Source organism: Botryllus schlosseri, chromosome 11 (assembly GCF_051294905.1).
Source record: "Botryllus schlosseri isolate E-star chromosome 11, Bs_hap1, whole genome shotgun sequence".
Lineage (NCBI taxonomy): Eukaryota > Metazoa > Chordata > Ascidiacea > Stolidobranchia > Styelidae > Botryllus > Botryllus schlosseri.
The window spans coordinates 15,408,475-15,426,026 of record NC_137246.1 but is presented as its reverse complement, the minus strand read 5'-3'; the positions used below and the strand labels follow the sequence as shown (position 1 = coordinate 15,426,026).

The 17,552-nt window shown below is 41.8% G+C and overlaps 1 protein-coding gene across 1 annotated transcript; it reads right to left on the bottom strand.

Moving 5' to 3' along the window:
• Positions 1-9,703: 9,703 nt before the first annotated feature.
• Positions 9,704-12,961, bottom strand: LOC145451134 (centrosomal protein of 85 kDa-like). Its single transcript, XM_080329632.1, has one exon. It carries the CDS (start codon positions 11,984-11,986, stop codon positions 10,235-10,237), a length of 1,752 nt encoding a protein of 583 aa, XP_080185758.1. The 5' UTR covers positions 11,987-12,961; the 3' UTR covers positions 9,704-10,234.
• Between the last annotated feature and the right edge of the window lie 4,591 nt (positions 12,962-17,552).

The window sequence follows — 17,552 nt, the reverse complement described above, 5'->3', positions numbered from 1 at the left end:
GAAATCTTGGACATACAGTCGGCATTTTAAAACAAAAGGATTTCGATTTCAACATGGAAGCTGTTTCGATCCTGGCTGGCTACGTCACTTCATTTATGTGCATTGCGGTATTTATTAACGTCGGGTATGAAGTACAGATTCAAAAAGTCTGAGCTATCGCGGCGGTTTCCTCAAAAATCACTAAAAGACAAGCTGAACACATGTTTGTTAACTGCGTACTAGGGATGGTGTGAACCTCTGAAAGGTTCGGGTTCGTGTGAACGCGAACCTTTTTGAAAGGTTCTGTGTGAACACGAACGTGAACCTCGTGACGTCATATTGCTAATTCCAACTCTATCTTTCAATGAAGTGATGGCCTATATTAATATACATACCTATAGCGAAGACTCGGGTCACATAATGTCACATTGCTGAAGTAGCCTACATATTGGCGTTTTAAACGTCGCTAAATGTGATAACCGCGGTTATGAAGGCATATAATAATCTCATAAAATCAATACATTCCGTCGCTTTGCCAACAATTTCGACGAGGACTTACCAGGGAATATAAGCTTACGCCTTAACGGTCTTTGACAGACCGGACAATGTGTTCGGAGTCTGAGTATTGCTACATTGATATTGAGCAGAGTGTAAAACGGGTTTCTATTCTCGCTACCGATACCATAAACAACAAGTTATATAGCAGTAGCCAGCACGGATTTGGTTTTAATGATACAGTAAGGATATGAAGTCAAGATTGACCCCGTACGCCCGCTCGATTGTTTACATCAGAAAACGATATCAATGTCATTGATTAGTTGAATAAGCATCATTCGCTGACTACGTATATCGCTCGTGATGTTGTGTGATTGCGGGTCAAGCTCACAGCAAAGAGTCACTAAATATTCACAAACGGAGAGCTGGATATTTCGAGAAATTTTTTGCAACAAAAAAGCAAGTAAAACTTTTAATGTTGTCAAGGTGCATGCTCGTTTAGTGTTGATTTTTTATGCTGCCAGCGCCATGCATAGAGTGACTCGCAGTTGAAATGCAATATATTTTAACCAAAGATCTTATAGTGAAGTCCGAATTACAATTTACCAAAAAGGTTCACAGTGCAGAACCTACCAAGGTTCTGTTGTGAACGCGAACCTCTAAATTTCCGAGGTTCACACACAGAACGCGAACGTGAACCTCGCGTTCACACCAGGGGCGTATCCAGAGCGCGAAAAAGGGGGGGGGTTTTGCGTTACGAAATTGGCTATTGTGACGTCATCATTACGATCACTCGTCTCCACGCCCTGCCGAATAATTAATATATTATAGTTTAATAATAAACAGAGATTTGCGGTGAGTGGGAGATGTACGAATACGATACGGACATTGCCTGAAAATCGCGTTTCTTTTATGGTCTGATTGAAAGAAATTCGTAAATGCTCACATTTAGTCATGAGCCGGCAAATGCCGCCCGTCTTCAAGCGCCTAGTTCCGGTCAGAGATGCGCGATTTTGTTGGGTTTTGACGATATTATGCGCACGGTCGGTAGTATCGCAGCGGACGAACAAGCGCGGAATAGGGCGGTAGCATAAACGAGGGCGATCGCCACAGAGAGGTGTGGTGTGAACAGTGTACGTCGTACACGAATGTGTGCTTTTCGATGGCTTTACTAGCCATACGGCTGAGCGTGTAGTACGCGCGAAGATAATTAGACCTTAATTGCAAGCACGCAAGTCAGTCAACTAATACAGAGTACACACTGGGATAATAACTTGATCGACAGAGAAACTTGTCAGCCGATATAATTAGGCTTTACCACTAGGCCTACTCAATTCTCCCGTTCAGCGACAACATAGGCCTGTATTTGAACGACAGCAAGCCACCTAACAATCGGGAACGTGGATTGCTAGGCTTGTATTTTGAAATGTGAATGTCAATCCTAGGCCATTTCTCGCCAATAATCGCGAATACAATGTGGATTTGAGAATAGCATTGTCGTACTGGTGCCGTCGTGTCTGCGTCTCGCTGATCAATCAACACGCCGCCGCGTGCAATTCGTAATTAGGATTTCGAGGCGAGCAGGTGGAGCGAATTCGCGAGCGATGTTGATTGCCGACAACTTCGTCTTTGCAATTACGTATCGCGTCGGCCAATTAGATTAGATTTTCCTAAAATGAGTCTCTCGTTTTAGCAAGGCGAGAGAGAAATCGAGGGAAGAAAGTTGAGAACGTCGGCAATTGCCACAGCTGAAATGTAGCTGAACAAGTGCAGAATTCGTATGGAATTAGCGAATTATAATGACCTATTTTATCCTTTCGACTAATTCGGCGCATAATTCCAATATTTTGTAGGGGTCTTAGTCCCCTTAAATAACATTAAGACGCCATATTCGCCTTCTCATACGTAAAAACGAATATGTTAAACTAATAAATTAGCAAATATTAGAGGCTATATTTGACATCAATTTTTAGGATTTTGAAAAGGGGGGGGTTCCGACCCCCTAAAACCCCCCCCTGGATACGCCACTGGTTCACACCATCCCTACTGCGTACTATCCAGCACCAAACGGAACCATTGGTCTATTGCCGACGGCTAAATGAATAGAAGAAATATTTGCTTATGACATCACAATCAAGCGGTGTACAGCAGTGGTTCTCAACCTTTTTCACTTCGCGGACCGGTAAAATTTAAAAAAATGTCCTGGCGGACCGGTGAGCTTTCCAATTTGATATGAAGATAAAATGTAGAGCATGCAACCGTGTTTTGCAATCATATGGTGCTAGCGAGTGACATTTAGCGGATTTTGATCGTTATTAATTATCTTCATGATGGCATCAATGTGATTTTATGGGAGTCAGTCTGCTGAGTCGAGGTAAAATTGCCTTGTCCAGCTTAATCGCGTCAATAGCGAAAATTTTCGATCATTCATGACTGAATCGGTTTTCTCGTTACCGAATTTTTAGCACACTTTTCTCCGAATTTTTAGCACAGCTTTCGGAGTCCCTTGTTAGCCTGAACTTCATTATGTGTTGGTACGTCGTGGCGCGGTATTGGCTGACGCCGAAATGCCTATTTCTATAAATCATGCGTAGGTCTATTTCTCGGAGAAGGGCACCTAATAAACAAGACATTTAGTGGCACTAAATCGCGCAAAGCGCGAAAAGAAATTGAAAAATGTTGGAAAAAGTTTGAAAAGAATACGCTATGATTTGTAATAACTTGCAAAATAATATTAGGCTCTTTTCAAGCTCGGCCCCTCTCCAATTGGGCGGCTTCGGGTGTCCCAGTTACGGTCCTGCACAGAATGAATGAATCGAAAACGAATGGGCGCGCAAACTGCACTGTTTAGCGATGAGTCAGTTCGTAACTGTTCTGTACTTGTCGCTCGCATGTTGTCAAATGACACGTCCTGAACTTCAAGTCAAAACGAACATGTTACCAGCCCTAATGTTACCTCACGAAGTTCTGAATCAGTGTAAAATTTGATGTTTTATTTATTTTATCAATGGACAAGCCTTCAACATTGCATCTTAAATTTAAGGTATAAAATTGTAATATACCTGGCGGACCGGCAGGAGTATCGTCGCGGACCGTCACCGGTCCGCGGACCGGCCGCTGAGAACCACTGGTGTACAGTATTACACTTGAGATAACATCGTACCATATTGTTCATTAACCTATGCGTCAACCTGTACTGACCCATAAACCTGCCTTTGTGATAGCTAGCCATCTGCTCATTGTAATTAGGATCTGGTACACCCCTGTACACCCCATCCGAGTGGTACACCCTTTGCAGATTCTGGTACACCCTAGGGCGTTCGACAACCCCGGTTGAAGAGCACTGGCCTACAACACACAACAGTGGCGTTTATTACATATTGGGACTCGTGAACCGCGGCAGTAACTTTGTGGTGTTCATGTTTTTGGGCTAATTCATTGCTACCGCATCTGAATCTTTGCTACCGAGTTGTAGCAAGTGGAATTCATGCATCCACGTTCTTACCAGAGATGAGCATGGATTAGGACTAGGTTTTGAAAAAACAGGATTTGTGAAACTTTGTCGGATTTGGATTGGATTAGACATTTTTTTCAGAACGGATTAGGATTGGATTTACCTATTTTCTGGGAGATTGAAATTTCGTGTGGCGAATGGCGACAAACTTTATTCAGATCAGTGATTAATGTACTTATGGTTACTAAGTTATCTTGAATCAAGTGAATCGTTGGTTGTGAAAGAAAATTTTCGAATCCCTCCATCGCATAAATTAGTATTTTTTCTAAATTTCCAGTTAGAATCGGATTAGGATTGGACATGGACTTGAATATGAAAAAGCAATGGATTAGGATTTGAAGGTTCGGATTTGGATTGGATTAGGACATAGAAATTTCAAATCCGCTCATCTCTGGTTCTTACAGATGTTTGTGATATTTACGTTTCAGTTTCTTCCAACGAAAATAACAATCAGATTCCTTCGATCATGGCCTACTAGTTTGCCATGCTTCGATTTACTTTATTTTTGTGCAGTTTACTGAGTACGCATAATTATTTATTTATTTATTTATAGTAGTTTATGAGACCGTGTTCATGTTTAATTGCATATTATAATCTGGCTTAGGAGTCAGATCTGGTTACAAGTACCTTTCCAAAAGGCCGGATCAGGGATGGATCGGGAAATTTTACCGATCACAGTAGCCTATCATCACCTTATAAATATTCATGACAATAACGTCGTGGTTGAGAATGCACGACAATCCAGAGAGAGCTACTTTTTTTTTGTCACCTTCCCAAATAATCAGCCTTCTCCCGCCGTCAAAGAAGACATCTCGCACCCCATATATGTACAATGTACAATTGCACATGCACCACAAGACAGGAATTACAGTTTTATATCCAGAACCCGAATATATCTGATAATAAAGCAAATAACTCATTGGGCTTAGAACAGCGAAAATCTCAAACAGCGATAAACAGTATTGTCTTTCCATTCCAGACTCATCAATCTTTGAAGTCACCGAATGCTCTTTGATGGCATGTTCAATTGAAAAATCTTCTATGTTACAAATGTTACAAATTCTCCCAATATATTATAGTCATGTAAACACATTTATAGGTTAAAATGAACCATAACTAGCAATGCCAAGGATATAACGTAAATATTAATAGTAGTTTATAAATATTGTGTTCACTAAATTACTCAACAATAAATAATATAGATATTACTGAAATATGAATTGTACCCAAACAATGATAACTTATCGGATTGATAATAATGCGGAGTGAATCGTCATATTCACGACAATTAACACGAACACATACTATACATGTAGAATAGGGCACTAAATAATGGACAACGTAATTAGGATTTTGAAAGACCTATAACTTGGAGTAAGAAATAAATTAACGTGATACAAAATTGAAGCCTTAACACTGCTACACAGAGATGGCAATGTCTGCGATTCTGCGTGGACCAATTTCTGCATATCGTCCTAGCAACCCGAATAGCATTAAATACTCATATGTTCACTTCATGCCTGTAGGAAAGTCTTTTCGCGAAATCATCCAATCTTCAACTAGATTTCGTTATAGCGTTGTTTTTCTGTAGAGTTCAGACGCATTGATTCACAGTTTCCGCAATTTTGAAGTCACTCTGGTCACAGTGTCGATACAGTACAGTACATCTCACTACATGATAGAACATTCCACGGGCGGTCCATCGTAGTCTTCATAATTTTTGAAGCCTTCGTCCCCTGTATATTTCGTCACGATAAGTTTCCCACTGTTCGCATGGCATTTTTCTGCGACGGAATTTTCATCGTTCGACTGATGCAGCTTGAAGGTTTGTTCTTGGTTACTCATTTTCCTGGTCTAAGCAGTTGCTTGATAGGTCGGATGAAGTGGTGTGCTGTGATAGGGCTTCACACACGCTCTTATATAGGAGAAGTCGTGGGTTCAAAAATAATTCTCCCAATATATTATAGTCATGTAAACACATTTATAGGTTATAATGAACTATAACTAGCAATGCCAAGGATATTACGTAAATATTAATAGTACTTTATAAATATTGTTTTCCCTAACTTACTCATCGCATGCGCATGCGTGAGTGAACATGTGAAAATCATCCAATCATACAATGATGTCTCACACGCTTGCATTGGATTGGTGTTTGTATGGTCTATGTCAGAAAACGATGAATGCATCGCAGCAGATTAGTTCTACTTCAGTTACGGATCCGAAGTAAGTACCGACATATTCCTATTACAAATTCATTCTTTGAATTCCTCCGATGCCGATTCATGTCAATCATGGTACGTTTATTGGCAACGTATTTACGTATATGATCAATCTTCATGCACTTTGTGAGTTTTGTGTAGAGTGTATTACACGTCAATCCAACACTTTGCAACTCGCGGGGTTGATTTAACTTACGTACATCTGGTGGAGTTTTTGTTAAACTAAAACATATTGTATAATTCGATAGTGATGTTTCAGTGACCCTCTGACGAACCTTATGTAGGCCTATAGGCTAGCAAAAGGTAGCTATCATAAGTAAATGCGACGAAAAATTGTCGAGTGGGAATTCGCGTCAGTTACTTTGATATTGTGTCAACAAGAGTTTCAACCTAAAGAGCACATACTGTACATTATTAGCTGAAACGGGAGCGCATTATTCATGTCACGAATGAGAGATGGGTGATATTTCAAATAGCGCGAGCCCACGCCATTTCAAACAGATGGCCGTACTAGAATTCAATCGTTATTGTGTATGCTTCTTACGAAATTCGGTATAGGTTTCGAAAATATTACCCAATTCAACAAATATACGTGCTTCTAGAGTAGTGTATCGAGAGGTTGAAAGGCACGGATTCTTGAAGTCGTGGGCAACACACCCCATAAAATGTTGGTTATGAGTACAAAGCGTTTGATGAATGTAATGATGACTATGAAGTAAATTGACAAAAATCCTTGGTCATTTACGGTCTCATTACCCTGCGTTGATATGTAAAAACACGCAGTCAAAAGTACGTCATTGGCTAATCATCAAGAAGTTAATGGAAATTGTATCTGAGTCCATCGTCATGCATTTATGCAATAAAAAAAACTGACGCACGCTCTTCAAGGTCAGGATTAGTTCACGAAGTCTCGCCAGACCAATACCGCATTTCCAGCTTGGCGAGTCAACAATCGACCTTCCTCAATATGACCATAGGATATTATTGTTTTTAATGGCTGCGATTGATTTGAAATATTATATAATATGATGTAAATACTCTTGGCGTTATAATGATTCTCTCCTATAAGTAACAGAGTCTTGAATGCGGTGAATGATGCTCGAAATTACGGATAGTTTGCTTGTGACGTAGATACAAGGTGTCTGTCGACAAAAGCAACACTTTGTTCTTTCTGAACACTTCTGTCGACTGTTATTTGAGATGGCTTGCTGATGCTTGGCGAATGCAATCTGGTTTAAAAATGAGCATGAAAATAGTTTTTACATCGGGAGTTCGTTTTCATCTGTAACCTCCAAATTCGACACCCCGTTTGTTGACGTTCGTTCAAGAAGGAGGTCGTCAAAAATACCCAAGCGAAAATGTGAGGTGTCAAACTGGTCGTCATCTCGCCTCCAGCGCGACGGTCCTAGGCATGTTTATCCTGCGATATGCTCTTCCTTGTACTACATAAAATTAAGTGTCATATACAAGATGTAGAGCTCGCTAAAGCCAGTCAATATGATAACGTGACCCGTGGTGTAAATGAGCTTGACGCCTCTACAAGAAATGAGCTTTCATCCTAAAATTTTGTACCACCAACACCTTATTGAAATTCTTATGTTTCTCAAGTAATGATAACTCAAAACGTGGCGTTGCGTAAAATAGGTCATCATCTCACGCAACTAAGAAAATGATTTTTCAAGCTCCAGTATCTCGCCCCCCCCCGCAGAAATGCTATATTCGTGAAAGATTTCACACGGGCGTTTGGTGACCGGAAAATTGTGGACGAAACGTGTTGGCGGGTGAGACGTAGAAATTTATTTTAGCCGAGCTTAAATCCTTTGTCCCTACTGCGGCAGTTAACAAGCCGCAAAGAATGTTAACCCGCTTATTTACCATTCGATTACTACGGAAATATCGAGGTGCTCACTTATAAATAGGAACACTGGAGCAGTCACTTATATAAGATCGGAAATGGAGGATGATTCTCCCCAGTTAGTCATTGGATCATAGATGCAACTACTTCATACCATAGTGTAGTTAAAATGAAACAATCCTTATAGATTTTCCTCCGTACTGGTAATTACATAATATCAAGTGGTGTTATCGGCCGCAGTATATGTTAACGCGAAATATGTCACGAAAATAAACGCAAGCGCTAACACGGTGCATTTAGTCTCGCAGATAAAAAGCCCGGTTTACATAATTTATTCCAAGAATGTGTAATTATACCGTGGCTGGTATAACACATGGTACGTAATTCAAGTTGTATTGAAGATTTCTCTACTTCTACATGCAGTTCAGATGTTGTTTTAGACATTGGCCGACAGATCATCATCATTTTTATTGGAGTTTCATCAAATCATATCACCGCAAGTTTGCGATATAATGAAAAGACAGAAGGGTGCCGAAACTACTTGGAATATACTTTTACTGCAGTTCCACTTTTGAAGCAAGCTAACTACCTTTTAGATTCTTCGGTAGATTCTTCGTAGTAACGTACGAAAGGAGAAAATTTCCGAGCTTCATGAGTACTACAACGAGGGTGGCATTTGAAACAAACGCCTTTTGGAAAACAAAATAATTGTGTTTTTTATCAAACGTTTTATCATTATGCTATAATTATACACATAATTCGAAAAATATGTAGTATGATCCTACGGACTTTTCGCACCCACTATAGCCGATGTATACGATATGGAGAGGCTGGAACCATCGAAATCGTCGTTGGTTCGACAGTTATAGCAAGTAGATATAGATAATTGGTACGGAATGTGTTCTGATGATGATGACCGCCGACCGTAAAAATGCTGCATAACGATGTAGGCCTGGTTAAAAGTATTTTTTGTCTATTTAATACAGTGGCCGGGAGCCCATTTCGCCCGAGGAGCCAGATTCAAGCCTATAATTTCAATTGTTGATGATAATCCACTATGACGTCACTGTTTAAGATTCGTGACGTCATCACTAAAAACAATAACAAAAATGTTTGTTGTTACTTGATTTTTGTTCTAAACGCAACCCTAACTACAACACGTAACTTCTTCGCCGGAGTAGCCCAAGTGATCATTTCGTCCACGCTCAGATTACCACATATATGACTTGAGAACTCTTCATGTACTTGAATTTTACCATCGTGAGTTTTTACAAGTCTTTTCAATATTATGTGTTTTAATTCCATCTTCGCTTACGGTGTGATAAGTGAGGATTTTACAAATAGTGGCCTGGCAAAAACGAACATCACAGCCATCAGCCAGCGGCAATACTAAATTTCAATATGCATCTCGAATTAGGACAGATAAGCTTCTGTTCATGCAGAACGCATGGCATTGCACCTTCAACAGCACAACATACAGTAATAGGTTTCTTTATCGTTCGAGGTGAGGGATTCAGGGCAGCGATAGAGAAAACCCCTTTCTCTCCTCGACCAGAAGCGCACGGCGCATGCACACAGCCTCACGCCGTGACCAAGACATATCATACAGCGCGCCTGCCCGACACCAATCACCACCAATCGAGTACGAAGCCTTTAATCGTTCGTTGCAACTTGAACTTCAACAGTCTTGAGCGAAAAGCGAAATATAAATAAGCGATAATAACGTCGCGAAAACGCGCACTGCGAGGCTAAAAAAGCGGCGAGACGCCGAGACAACATAACACGGGCAATATACTGCGTACACTCAACAGACAAAACTGCCACACATACCGGGCGCTCAGAGCCCGTAAAAAACACGGGACGGATTCGACGAATAGTGTAGTGTACAAAACGTCTTCGCATTTATAAACCGCGCGTAAGAGTACGCGGAAATCGAAGCGAATGAAATCAGGAATATAAATAATATGAAGCACAGCAACCGGTATACGGACTACCAACCGAAACCGGAGGGCCGTAGAACAACAAAGTCAAAAGTTCGCAAGCACAGTGGCGTGTCGCTGGTTTCCCGCGACCCGTCGCGTAAACCCCCGCGCTGTTTACGACGGACCCGTCGCGCGTCACGCGCAGCACGGAAAACTCGCGGAAAAAGACGTGAATAAGTCAATGACTTCATTGCGTCGCGCAATTTTGACCGATATTTTCCGCGTATCTGTTCGAAAGCGTGGATCGCAGCTCGTCAATGTCGCAGCGCATGCGGCGTAGTTCAGACAGGCGGTGTGTTACCGCGTCCACAGACGGCTCTGCAGTGTCATCGACAACGTCGTCGACGCCCACGGACGACGCGCGCACGCCCAGCAACGCGGACAAGTTTGGGTCGTCGCCTTTCGCTGTTTGCAGCAAAACTTGCGCGACCGCTTGCAAGTCTTTGACCGCGACACGCGTTTCCGCGTACAGTTTCGAAACGACGCGCGACGAATCGCGCGCCGCGGACCGGTCCTTTTCTAAAGTTCGAAGCTGCTCCAGCAGTGACATCTTCTCCTCCATGAGCTGCTGGTTCTGCGACGCCAGCTTGGCCATGGCCGACTGCAGCTTGGCGGAAGACTGCTGTTTCCCGCTGAGCTCTCGTTTCAAAGTCTGCGACGCGTTCTCCTCCTGCTCGATTCTCTCCTCGAGCCTGGCGACGTCGTCTCGGTGACGCTTAGCGATCGCGTCGATACGCTCGTCCGCGGCCGACAACAGTTTGGCTGCGTCCTCGTTTTCACGACGCAGGCGTAAAAGTTCTAAAGACTTCTCCCGCAATTCCACCCGCTCAGTAGGCTCGAGATCATCCTGTAATTTTTCAAGGTCCGCGATTTTACCGGACAGTTTTTCTATCTCTGCCTTTAGAAATGCGTTCTTCTCGGATTCGGCGCGCAGGTAACCGTCTTTTTCCTCCAGCACGGGAGATATCTCGGCGTACTTTTGCGTGATCCTCTCCAAATCAGCGGCCAAATTCTCCCTGTCAACCAGCAGGTTGTCAACGGTCGCTTTCAGCGTCCTGCTCTCCTCTAGAGTAGGCAAATCGCCCAAATACCTCTCGAGGCTTTCCACGCGTCTTTTGTATTTATCTATCTTGTCGATCAAGGATTTGTGCTTACTTTTCGCTTCCGATATGCGCTTGTCCTTCTGGCGAAGGCACAGCTCTAACTCGCTGACCTTACTCTCCAAAACGCGCTTATCGCGAGCCGCGTCTTTTTCAAAATCAGCCAGCTGACATTCCGTCTTTCCCAACACGCTGCGCAGCTGATCGATGTTCCTGTCGCGTTCCGCGATACAATCCACAAGTCTTGAATGCGGGTTTTCGCCCGACGCGTTGCCGTCCGGCAGCGAATACGCGGACGATAGTCCCGAGCTTTTATCGCGTAACAATTGCCTCAAAGTCACGTTCGTGTCTTTTAACTGATGCTGAAGAGACGAGACTTCTAGTCGTAACCTCACAATCGCAGATTCTTTTTCTTCCAACAAAGCGTCTTTGACGGAAAGCAATGATTGAAATTTGGTAGTTCCGAGTCCGGCGCCTCTAGCAGAGTACGCGCCGCGCGCGGACAGCGATCCGTTCGCGATGCAAGACGCGTTTTTCGCACCGTGCCTGTCTAGTATGTCGAGCTCCGCTCCGTGATGCTGCCCGTTGATTTGATGCAGCGAGTTTTTCAGGTGCATATGTGTGATCTCGGCGAATCTCATATTCATCCCTTCGTCCGATGACAGGCTAGCGGTAGAAGGCGAAGACCCGCGCGACGATGCCGCGGTATTCGAAACAGCCGGCGCATACCTACGACTGGCGGGCTGGTACTCGGCGGACACGGCGATATTCGGTTGCGCGGTCGTGAGTCTAAGGTAGTCGCCCTTTCTCTCCGTAATTTGCTGTCCATTCACCGCCATCGGAGCGTATTATTACTCTCGGGGAAATCGGATCCGGTACGTATTAAATTCGAGATAACCGACGACTTGATTAAAATTCCGCGGACCGCCGAGGTGGGCCACAAAATCGTACTGTCCTTTACATTTTCCGCTTCAATTAAGCTCCCGAACAATTAATCCAGTCCGCAACACCCGTCGAGTTTTTAAGCTTGATTATAGAAAGGTTATCGCGACGTGCCACTGAACAAACAGACCACAATAAGGTGGGATTAATCAAGGTGGTGCGTTACGGGTGCTAAAATATCTTGGGCCTATCGGGACAATGGAAATTCGGCAGGAAGTACATCTAGTTACCCGGTGAATGGATAACCTGGGCGGGCTACAATCAGAAAATTAAGCCTTGTGCAAACACGAGGGATTACCTGATACAACAAAATAACATTTACTTTATCGCGATTGCCATTTTCTCGGTAGCCACGGTTTCAGTTTGCCTACTATGGAGAGAATGGTTCACGGTCAAACACACGACAGCACGACGGCGAGGCGCGATAAATCAAGAACTTGACACGGCCGTGAAATAAACGCGGGCGGAATCTGTCAACATTGTGATTGGCACGCACGCGGAAACGGAAATAGGCCGGCGGCTTATGAAGGATTGCTACGTAGAGTTCATCTATTATCGCCGCAGGTAGGGAACAAAACATTCGGTACCAGATCGCAAACAATGGGCATCCCTAAATCAAACAATTAACAGAAACCGCCCCACGTTGTAACGACATCTGCGAACAATGGAAAGGGAGGGATACATGTTGTAGCCGTAAAGGTTACGCGACTACGACTGTGACGTAACTCGGTCACAGTTAAATAAGTTCTACAACCAAGAAATTTGACCATCTGACAGCGGTACCAATCAACTGAACGAGAATACTAATGATAGGCGCATAACTTTCATCTCGATTGTAGATTTGAAAAGCCACGCGCCACAATCACTGACGTCATAGTCGCGCGACAACGCGACAACGCTTCTTATGTACATAAGATTTACAGCGTTAAACCACTGATGTGATTTTTTAATACCAGCACTGCACACATTACTGTCGACCCGTGCGCTCGTATTTAGCCATAAAATGGTGTGATTATTCAAAGTCTAACGTCAGCACGCGCATCGCGCAATATGAGTGCGTCGGACCTTATTAATAGAAATCCCCTTTCTACCAAATAGCCTACCTAATGCTTCGAAACTTGATATTGGTGTGCCGATGGCGATGAAGTTTATTGGAATGTAGAATGTTCCCTTTTAAACGAATCGAATGAATTCAGAATTTGTTTCATCTGACGATACGTTGTTGCATCAATATTTACAAATCATGCTGACTATGGGGTTTACTACATACTGACAAGTAACGTGCGCCTATTCGGAATATGTATGTATCAAGTAGACAAAAAATTTATACGAAACGGATGGATAACCGTAACAGTAACATTCAATGATGCGCGCGTCTAATCAGTAATTCGTCTTACACCAACACAATGGGTTCTGACTCCTGACGTTTCATTGAGTTGCTGGCATCGCGGCAATTGTTTGCTAATTGTAACGGCGTCTTATGGGTATGCCGCATACCCACAATAATTACAGGGTATGCGCCCCTGCGCCTATGATACCAGTATATACAATAGCAAGCAAAATAGATACTTTCAGCGACTCAACTTCTTCATCTAGACACGTACAAAGGTACAGAGAGATTCCAATCTTATTTGATACGTTCAAAGGAATGGGCATTGTCAATAAACGTTTCGGTGGGGCAATTTTTGTCAACAAAGCTCTCCATCAACAGCCAATAAAATGTCGTAGTTATGGTAAGATATTGCGACGCCGAGGTCGCTCACATGCCGCCAGTGCACGCGACTGTTAGCCTACCCCACAAATTTCGCGTGTTTTGACGACGTGAAAGAATGTCATAAAGAATACCAAACCGAAATAAATTGACACGGCAGTAAACACCGATGTTGAAGTTTACTAGCTTTGCGGGCACGCGACTAGCAATATACAATGTACATCATACAAATCGAATTTGATTCGATAAGCGGGAAACCCCATCCGCGCGAAGGCTTCACACTAAAGTGCTTTTGAAAGTAAGCTATATCATTTGTAGCCAAGGATACGTTGACATGATGCAAATATGCTATTTGTTGTATCAACCGCGAGTGCCTGCCACGCTTCAAACGAGCGCGGCCGAGATCCGTAAACAGCTGTTTCGAGATCGAGGCAAGCTAAGATGACGAGATATCTGTCCATTTCACTGCGACATTGGTAAGAAACAATGGAGAACGATACAAAAACTCCACATGTTCGGTGTACCTTGACCAGATTATGAATTATCACAGCCAGAGGGAACGGTGAACGCGTACGATCACAAGACAAGGGAAAAAAATTATCGTCTACGGACGTTCGAAAGCTACATATCACCACCTAGCGGAGTCGGTAAAAATTAGCGATGTCACTATATATTTGGCGATGTAACGCTAGATAATGGGATAGGATTTAGGTAAGGTAAGACGTCAGGTTAGGGAGTCGGCCCTGCATCCCATAACCAACCTTGACACAGCCTATCCCTAACATCTAGTTGAACCTCCCCATGAAGTAACCTAATTCTCGAGATAACAAAACTCTTTACTCCCTAACCCAATCCGAACTTAACCCATCCCAACCAAACGTTTATGCCAATTCCTAACCAAACCCCACCCTTTAGCCAAACCCCCCCCGATAATAGTTGTTGGAGTGACATTGGCAATTTATATCCACCCTCAATTAAAGGTTTACGATTACAGGGAAACAAATTGACCCTGTCAGCGAGATGAATTCGATTAAATTGCAATTACCTTAAACCAGATCATAATATCTCAAACAATTAATAATGTAATTAGAGTATAATAGAGGATGATGCAGGCATTCAATTATTGTGTGAATGTAAATAATACACAACTCCAATCAGCAAGAGAAGGGTGACTGTGTGCGAGTTCCAATTCCCCTGACACAACTACATAAAGTTATAGTAAATGTATTGTTTACATCATGACCCAAGAATAGCTAATGATATGAAGTATACAAATAGCCAAAACAAAATGGTCATATAGTTACGGTATGCAACTTGACCAAGCCGGGCCATATAAAACGATGTATCTATCTGTGTTGAAAGTTTGTGAACCATAAAGTTGCTAATGACATTTGATTCAACTAGGACATAGCACTCCACAAGCTACTTCACTTGACCTCAAAAGCATCTCAAGTAACAAATTTTACACCATTGTTTACGTAAGTGTCAAATATTGCAGGTTGGTCAAGTGAAAAAGTCTGAAAATATTCTTAGAAACTGTTGTAACATGCATAATGCATGAACAACAGTTCATACAGAAGCAGGTGTGTTCAATGTGTCAGTTTTCTCTAACATGAAAATTATTAGCGCTTCCCGGAGGTAGGCTACAGAACTTCAATATACAATTGAATAGTATATTCATTTTGAAATGAACATGAATATTTTATGCTGACACTCGTCAGCAACTAGTACAGAATTGTTGTATATCAACAATAGTACCGTATCACAAAATTTAACGTCACAGGGCGAAGACGGCGCTTAAGCTCAATGTACTATGAAAATTATTGAAAGTGAAACTACTGATGTAGTAACTGATGTTGTAAGCAACAATTAAGCCTATTGAGCAAGAGGTCCAGTGTGGCACTGAAAAACTGAGCTAAACTAATTTTTGACGAATGTCAAACCAGCAGCAGCTTCATAACTTCCCTCAACGTATTGAATTTTGGAAATATAATGTTCATAAATATTTTTGTACTTGTTAAATTGCCAAGTACCAGACCATTGAAGTCATTACCGATTCGGATATAATAGATCGAAAAAATATTACTAAGATTACGAACCAGATATTCGTAGAATCTGATGATCAAGATATTAACAAATTATATAATATCTGTAAATTGTAGAAATTGCGTAATAAACAGATTACAGAGCTCAAACAGTTAATAAAAGTTATTGCTCCATTAAGACAACCCATCCCCTCACACCAAACGTTAGATTGGTTTACAATGATAGTTTGTCTCAAGATGACAGCCGGATGTGCTCTAAAACACGTTTGAAGAAAATGGGCAAAGCTCATTTGGAATTTGTGACATTGCTGTCAAGAACTAGAAGTAGATTCCAGGACAACCATAAAACCATTTTACACATTTACAGCAGGGGTGACCATCCAGACCGAAGACTATTTTTTATACTGTGATGCCAAAATGAGCCGCATCATATCGGCACATAAACACATAACCACGCATCTCCACTCTCGACACACACTCAGACTACTACTATTAGCCAGATTAATAGAAAATGACAGCAAAAGGGTAACCAGGCTGACAATTTGATGAAATTGATAGTTGCGGTATTTTAGGGGCAAAAAATTTACAGGATTGTGAGGACAAGCGTACACTATCGCGTAACGAACACATGTAACTCACAATCACAAGATTGAAATTGCTGAAGGTAGCAGAAGCTTGTCATTACACTTTAACAAAACAAATGAACTCTCCTGTTGCCATAAAACATTTCATGCTCCCTGTTGCTATCAAACATTTCATGCTCATCTTTATAATATCAACAAAAAAATCGACTTGGTGTATTAACAGTGCATTCATACTGGAACTAGAAATATATAATACTTAACAATGTTAACATGACTTTGTCATTTCTACTGATCACCACCCAAGCAATACCAATATTCTTCCTACTACGTGATTAAACTATATAAGTCACTGATGTTTTATAATGTGTATATGAATAAGTCGTGTCAGAAGAACAATTATCAATTAATTACACAATACATATATATACTCGCAGAAACAGTAAAATTTCCTAGGGGTTGTAGACTGTCCTAGGGGTCCTTCATAAGCAGGAGTCTGGAACTATTTTCATCACTGCAACAGCAGACAATGCTGCGCATAATACTCGAAAGCATACAATAACTCATTTTAGCAATGCGTCAGTATAGTAATAATTTGGTATTTATAGCCAAATTCCACAGAACCTACGGTATCAGATCTAGACATTATAGTCAATGATTTTTATTCCAACAGAAATAGGTCAAATGCAGTAAAATTTGGCTAAAGATTAATACAACCATGAAATATAGTGATTAGTGTTGTGAACTTTTCATAAAGTTTTTCTACACGCAGCATAAATATAGCGACTAACCGAACGAGACGACAACACAAAATTGATAAATATGCAACCAAACTTCAATGAGAAAAATATGGGCAAGGGTCTATTGAAAACACAAAACAATGTGGAATAGATTCTAGGGCTTCTAACTATTTTGCTCGCGAACCCCTGTGATGGCTAAATGGATAATATATATATCATTTGATATCTTTAACCACCTCAATATTGATTCGATTACTTTTCAACATCACGCTACTGGCAAACGCTCTCGAATGGATGTATTGCATGGTGAAGAATAACTGAATAAGTAACTCCAAACCAACCATAGCGAACCATTTCACTAAAGAATCAAGGATTGCTAGTTACTA

What these genes read in the sequence shown, in the direction of transcription:
- LOC145451134 (XM_080329632.1), bottom strand. Translation starts at nt 11,986, where the DNA reads ATGGCGGTGAATGGACAGCAAATTACGGAGAGAAAGGGCGACTACCTT.